Genomic DNA, 7,648 nt, shown 5'->3' on the forward strand with positions numbered 1-7,648 from the left:
GCCTTTTCTTCTTGCCAGAGGTGAGCAGGAGCAGTCCTGGTGGCCAAGGGACCCATGCAGAGCAGTGCAAGGGAAGCTGGACCTGCTTCCCTCTCCTTTTAAGGGCAGCTGTGACTGCTGGGGCAGATGTGACTTCACAGTCAGCCAAGTAATAATGGGGGTGAGCTACCAGTGCAGCAGGCAGCAGCCAACAGGGCTGCACAAAGGCAGCGGGAGAGCTGGGGAAGGCCCAGGCTTTAAAGAACAAGAGTGACTTGAGTATGTTGTGCTGTGCCTGCAGAGAGGAGAGGCATGGAGCAGCCCTGGCTTAAGATGCTCTGCCCCTTTAAGAGCTGTGCGCCTCCAGAGGTAGGAATGGACGTGATGGAGAGGGGTGGGATTGGCCTATGTGACAGGCATCTGGAGGCAAGCTACAAGGGTGGGCAGATGTGTAGAAACCTCTGGTGTTTGTATAGCTGCAAGGCAGTCCGCTGTGCAAATGGGGTAAGAGCCACAACCATAGCTCCTTCCACTTTCGGTCTCTCCTGCCCAACCTACCAACTGGCATGCAGCCCCTGAACTGTTGACTACAGGTAGCTTGCTTCAACAAGAATCAAGATACATTATATAAAAAAGACAAATCCCACATTCAACACAGCTGTTAATGATAAAATCCTACATTTGTAGTAACACAATTAAGCAGCAAATCTCTAAAAACTAAAATAAAAACAAAAGTGAATTATTTGCAAAATGAAAATATATAAGAATGCAGCAGATATATATATATTTGTAATATTACACCTGGGGGCGCTTTTTTGTAATAGTCATGTGGTCCATATATATATATATATATATATATATATATATATATATATATATATATATACACACAGACACACACACACACATATATGGACCACATGACTATTACAAAAAAGCGCCCCCAGATGTAATATTACAAATCAGGAATTAAGTGCCACCCTCACTCCTCTGACAATTACACTCCCCTTGCTTCCATCACATAGTACCATCCACTCAATTCTCACTTTGGCAAAACACTCAAAACATTCAACAACCCATCATCATGTCCAAATCCAGGTGAAAAGACAAAAAACCAACATCTCTCACTTGGGATAACACAAACACCTTTTCCCCATCTGTTATCAAGGGAGATTAAACCCTTCCCCACCAAGAGACCCTCACCCTGGGGGGTGGGCTTCAGGCCCAGCCACCAACGCCCTTGAGTCTTGACCCTCACAGAACAATAATGGTGGAAGAACAATAAACTGAAAAGGACAAATCGTAGCAGGGATAGGAACAGTCTGCATACCATTTGGCTAGCAGTTACAGTGAGAACTTGGATGCACCGCTGAGTTGGATGGCTTTCAAACAGGACTGGACAAATTCAAGGAGGAGAAGGTCACAGGGGCCACTAGCCAGGATGCCTCTGCTCTGCCTCCACGGCTGGAAGCAGAAATGCTTGACTGCCAGTTGCTGGAAACACGAAGGGAAAGTGCTCTTGTGCTCACGTCTGGCTCTGAAGGTTTCTCACAGGCAACTGACTGGCCACTATGAGAACGGGATGCTGGACTGAACCAGGCTCTTCTTGTGCCCTTAACTTGCTCTTTTACTTCTTTTGCTGACTTTCACCATTGCTATCACCAGTGCTTTTTTTCTGGGGGGATGCCAGGGCACGCATATCCCTAAACATTTTGTGAATCTAAGTTTGGCCTCATTGAGCGGCAGTTTTTCAATATGAGTGGGAAAATGAGAGTACCCCTAAACATTTTTTTTAGAAAAAAAGCACTGGCTGCCACGGGCAAAAAGGACAATGGAAAAGCTACCTATTGCCACATTCTGAGCTGATTGACATGTGTTCTGGTATTGTTTGTGGGGCAGGGACTGCTTGGCTCAGTGGTGGTCTGCTGGCTGAGCCCCTTTGGCTCACACCTCTGTGCAAGCAGGTCTCAGGTAACAAGTACCTGAAGGGTAGGAGGAGCAGAAACATCCCAGATATTTCCTATCCAGCTCCACCCCACCAACCCCAGTTCCTTCCCACTCCCCACAGTTACCAATACCAGGAGGGGGAAATGTACAAAATGGTAATCACTTAGCAAATAAGCTATGTTTACAATTTAATTGATATGATTTATACTGATTGCAGGATTCAGTCTTTTCTCCAGGGCAGCCTTGCTGAGAAATCTTCCTTGTCAACAGTTTGGATCCTTTTCTCTCTCATGTTTTTCTCCAGGGACATCTGCTTTAGAGATGGCCTTGGGCCCCCTCATCTTCCTGGCTGTGCTAGCTCTAGTTCATCACCCCCTGATGGTCAGTGACCACACAGACTCGGCCACACTGGACCGGCTCCAGGAGCATGAGAAGCTGATGAAAACAGAAATGGGACGCCTGCAGACGGAATTTGACCAGAAGGGCTGGAGCTGGGACCCAAAGCAGAGCCGGGAGGATTGGGTGACAACCGATCTGGCAGCAGAGGACGGAACCTGGGATGGGTGGCACTATGTAGGGCTGGTCATTCTCATCCTGTTTGGGTGCTGCAGACACACCATAGAGAAGGAACCCAGTTATGACTCCAGCACAGACTGCTCCAGCACCACCACCAATGAAGAAGACTATGACGACACTGACATGGAACCTGAATATGACGAATCCAAGCAAAAAATGCTTGAGACCTTCTATGATCAGCACGTTGACCTGGAAACCAGTGATCTGACCAGCATGTGTGATTTTGTGGAGACCTTTGTGAATGACTTGCTGGAGGCTTGTCGCGGAGCCCTTCCCTACCAGAACACCCTCCCAGTGCTGGAGAATTGCATCGGGGTGGACAGTGCCTTTGAAGGATGGCACACACAGAAGCCTTCCAAAGCTTTCCGCGTTCTCGTGCCCGTACTGCCACCCAAGGGGCACTCTTTCCACATTGAAACTAGTGAATCTGAGGGTGCCCCAAGCACACATGGACACATCTTGGTGGAGACAGAATGTGTGTGCAAGAGAGAGAGGCTCCTGGGGGACGTGGTGTGTTTCCTTCACCATCCAGAGCAAGAACTGAGCAGTGACAAGCAAGGAATCTTCCTTATCCACGTTTTGTGCACCAGCTTCCACTTGGATGTGGAGAAAACCATCCACTGGTTCCAAGGCCTGGTGGGCAAGGCCTGGCCCAGTATCCAGCCCAAGTACAACCTTGACCTTGTGCCTCAGCCTTCTAATAAAACATGTCGACTGAAATTGGCATTCCGGTCAGGCAGGTCGATCTCTGTTGACATCATACTCGGGGTGCAGCAAGGAGACTCCTTGGTCTTCCTGGCCACCCAACCTGCCGAGATGGATCGTTTGACTGGCACTGTGTGGCAGAAGTCCTTTGCTGTCCAGGAGTTGCTCTTTTTTAAGTGGGTGAGCCAGCGAGTCCCAGAGGAGAGCTGCCACCTGAAATGTCTCCAAATCATAATCTATTTCAAAGAGTCCAGCCCATCAGAGGGGAAGAACATGGTGCTCACCAACTATCACTACAAGACTTGCCTGATGCATCTCTTGCTCTTTCAGCCCCCGTTGGACTGGGGCCCTGAGAGCTCTGCACGAAGACTTCAGGACATCCTCTTGTATATGCACACCGCCCTGCAGGAGATATATCTTCAGCATTTCCTTATTGGTAACATCTCCTTGCCTATCCAGATCCCTATGCCTAAGGCCCTCCGGAGTGCGACACCCGTAAATCTTTTCAGGCACTTGGCAGAGGACCCAAACCTTCATGCCAAGGCAATGAAGGAGTTTGCAGAGGTTGTACAACCAGTGAGGGTTCTGTTGACAGGGTACCGACAGTAGCAAAAGTCAGCTCTGTTAGAAAGACCAGCCTTTTGTGGCTCTTCATAGACCCACATACCCTAACAGGGTTGGAAAGGCAGAGGGCTGTGGCCAGCAATGAAACAAAGCTGGCTTAGATGTGTAGGAGCATCACTGATCCTGGGATGGGGCCATGTGGGTATCGTCACAATGTTCCCATGCTCCACATTGATCTGGTAAAGGGCAGGTGAGGCTGCAAAAGGACCCATCAAACCATGCTGGTTTACATTCTTAGTGCCAACTACTCTTCTGTATTTTTATATGCTCCAGTTCCAAACGAATTTGCTATATTAAACTTGAAATAAAGGTTCCAGCAAACTGTGTTCTTAAATGCCTGTCATGCCTCCAGTGAAGCCACTGTGTTTCACTGCTTCTCTAGGTCTGCCTTTAGAAAACCCATAAACTAACCACAGGCATCTGATGGCCCCAGGGCTGCATTTGCAACTTCCCCAGCTGTTTCTTCAATGGAACATGAGATGGAAGGAGGGGTCACTCATCTGTCTTGGTCTGAAAACAAAAGAAGTGTGTCAATCCCTAACTATGGCAGCACTGTCGCACTGTGTGCAGGGGCCGTATGCAACACACCTGGTGCCCGTGGCAGAAAATCCAAAGAAATTGATTAACATGGGGCACAGCACGCCGTTTGAACAGGGGTGGGTAGCTTCTGACCATCCATATACTGCTGGGCTCCCATCTGCCCCAACCAGCATGGCCAGGGGCTGATGGGAGTTGTAGTCCAGCAACACCTGGGGGACCACAGGCTTCCTACCACTGAGTTAGAAAGCTGTCCTGCACATGCCTCATTCAAATGAATGGGAACCACCAGAGCATTTTTTATTCTCTTCAAAATAAGAACTGCACAGTGTATCCCTGCAAAGGTTTCTAAGGACAGCAGTCTACCATGGATTCCAGGCTGGTTATGCATGCAATTTTTGAACAGCAGCCACACAATGCCCTCTTCAGAATGCCATCCTATATTATTTTCCCTTCTAGTTTCTGTGGAAAATCTAGCAAAAAACAAAGAGCTGTGGAAATGGTAGATGTGGATTAAATTGGGGGTGTGGTGGATACGAGGTGGCATTTGGATGAGGATGTGTAGAGGCAGTGAAAAGCTTGCAGGCATGGAGAGCAGGGGTTCCTAAATAAACTGTGCAGGAGCATTCAGGCACTTGTCCAGGCTTCATGTTTCCTTCAGAATGAGGCACAGCCAGTGCTTTTTTTCTGGGGGGACGCAGGGATATGCATACCCCCAAACATTTTGGGAAGCTAAGTATGGCCTCATTGCGGGGCAGTATTTCAATATGAGTAGGTAAACGAGAGTACCCCCAAAAAATTATAGAAAGAAAGCACTGGGCCCAGCGAAGGCTGAGGTGTCTTTAGGATTTATGGTTTATTTACAAATATATACCACCTAAGCCTACAAGGTGGCACTGTGGGTAAAACCTCAGTGCCTAGGGCTTGCCGATCGTATGGTTGGCGGTTCGAATCCCCGCGGTGGGGTGAGCTCCCGTCTTTTGGTCCCAGCTCCTGCCCACCTAGCAGTTCGAAAGCACCCCAAGTGCAAGTAGATAAATAGGTACCGCTTTATAGCGGGAAGGTAAACGGTGTTTCCGTGTGCTGTGCTGGTGCCGGCTCGCCAGAGCAGCTTCGTCACGCTGGCCACATGACCCGGAAGTGTCTCCGGACAGCGCTGGCCCCCGGCCTCTTAAGTGAGATGGGCGCACAACCGTAGAGTCGGACACGACTGGCCCGTATGGGCAGGGGGTACCTTTACCTTTTTTAAGCCTACAATGGAGGAGTTCACAGCATTAGCACTCCAAGAGACCTTGCTTCTCCCATAGTTGCAATCTTCAAACAGAAATCAAGCATCGCTCTGTCTCTCTGGCTTCCCAGCCTGCCCCTTCCACTTCCAGCTTCTACCTCACACCACTCCACTTCACACTCTGCTCTTGCCTTTGCCTTTCTAAGTACCAGCGAGTTTGAGGGAGGCCAAACCCATTTTCTGTCTGATCCACTTCCTTTGTTCCTTTGATGGCCCATTACATAGGACAGAGTTTCAAAGGGTGTGGCAGGAGAGGATGTCAAGTGTGGTGGGAAGATTGAAGGACAACCAAAGAAACATTTACACATTTCAGTATGGAATAGTATAGTATAGTATCAAAATATATGCTTTTATTTGCAGAATATGGGTAAATATCTTCTCTAAATGAGACCAAAAGCATCAAGTGTGTGCGAATGACTCATGTTTTTATGTAGCTGCTTTGTTTTATACTTTATGGATGTCACTTGATCATATTATAAAGTAGTTGTGTTCTATTTTAGAAACCAAACACAGCTAGGAAAGGTTTCTTTTTGTTTTGCAATGTATTTCTTATCAATAAAAAATTCAGTGTGGTGCTAGCAAACTTTTATTCTCAAACTATGCCCCAGAGGAAGACGTTTGAGAACCACCGACTTAGGCTGTCATCTCATCAGGAAGCTAGTCTGGCTATTTGAAACCTCACTTATATTTATAAGGGCTAGAAGGGTTTCGGCACCCCCCCTACTCCCGTCCCCCCCAAGTTATAACAATCTCAATAGGTGCAGAGGCCTTGCTTGTTTGAGGGTGGGCTACCTAAGCCAGTCAAGAATTGTGGAGCCCTGTCTTTTTGCAAACTGCTTTGAGATTTATTATTATTATTAACAACCAAGCAGTGGATGCATTTTATGAAATAGATAAAATAAGTTAAAAGTGGCAACTCCATTTCAGCTTAAAAGTGCAGCAGATTAAAAACAACACAATCCAAAACAAATTACTGTTAATTCTTTCCTTCTTATGAATGCACACAAGAAAGAATGCCTTTTTTAAAATAGTGCTTGCTGCTATGCTACACATCCATCACCTTTCTGCTTCAGAACTATTGCGTCACTCAGATATGCCAAATTAGGTATTTGTGCATTTATGTCCCATCTTTCCTCCAAGGAGCTGAAGGTGCTGCACCAAGTTCTTCCAACAAACCTGTCAGGGAGGTTATTAAGGCTGAGATGTGACTGGCTCACATTTACCAGTGAGTTTCATGGCAGAGCAGGGATTTGAACCCGGGTCCCCCAGGACCTAGCCCCAAATTCTAATCATTTATGCACTCTGGCCAAAGCCATCTTTCCCATAGGGCTTAGTGGTTCGTTGCGCCAGGGCGCCGGCCTCTCAGGGGTGCCCCAGCGAGAGGGGGAGCTGCGCGGATTTGCCGGCGGCCTCCCCTTTCCCTGCAAGTCCGCCAGCTACACCCTGCCAACCATATGGCTGCCGGACGTGCAGCTTCCCTCCCAAGCCTCTGTGGAGATTGCTCTCCCGCAGCGGCATGGAGGAGAGTTGCGCCCCCTCCCCCGACGGCTGGCAGTGCACAGCTTCGCCCCCCCCCACTATCCGTAGTAATTTGGGGGTGCTGGGTGGATTTTTGCACCCCGGCACCGCATCTGCTGAAGACGGCCCTGACTCTGGCTTAACTGATTCATTAATGTCTTAATTGGCTATGACCCTAGAAGTGCAAGGAGCAAAAAGCATAGGGTAAGAAAAAGGAAATAATTTTTGATCCATTGTTTTTTCAACTACTCCCGACCTTTATCAAGGAAATCTACAATTTAAAAATATTTATAATTACAAAATGGAATATATTGTTGTTATAAGAATTCTAAGGTCTCAAATATAAATTTAATGTTCTTAAATGTACAAGGCAAACACATACATAAGTATATAAACCACGTATCTGAAACCATTTTGACTCTCCCAAATTGACCTCTAATATTTCTCTGCAAGGAGGAAGGAAATGGGAATTGT

The 7,648-nt window shown here is 47.5% G+C and overlaps 1 protein-coding gene across 1 annotated transcript; it reads left to right on the forward strand.

Annotated features, from left to right (window-relative positions):
• Positions 1-159: 159 nt before the first annotated feature.
• On the forward strand, positions 160-4,144 carry ITPRIPL1 (ITPRIP like 1). The gene is made up of 2 exons (XM_053401521.1): positions 160-348; positions 2,231-4,144. Exon 2 carries the CDS (start codon positions 2,248-2,250, stop codon positions 3,814-3,816), a length of 1,569 nt encoding a protein of 522 aa, XP_053257496.1. The 5' UTR covers positions 160-348; positions 2,231-2,247; the 3' UTR covers positions 3,817-4,144.
• The last annotated feature ends 3,504 nt before the right edge of the window (positions 4,145-7,648 follow it).

This window comes from Podarcis raffonei, chromosome 8 (genome assembly GCF_027172205.1).
Source record: "Podarcis raffonei isolate rPodRaf1 chromosome 8, rPodRaf1.pri, whole genome shotgun sequence".
Lineage (NCBI taxonomy): Eukaryota > Metazoa > Chordata > Lepidosauria > Squamata > Lacertidae > Podarcis > Podarcis raffonei.

Bases quoted from the DNA above. Each gene is read 5' to 3' on its own strand.
- ITPRIPL1 (XM_053401521.1), top strand. From the start codon at position 2,248: ATGGCCTTGGGCCCCCTCATCTTCCTGGCTGTGCTAGCTCTAGTTCAT.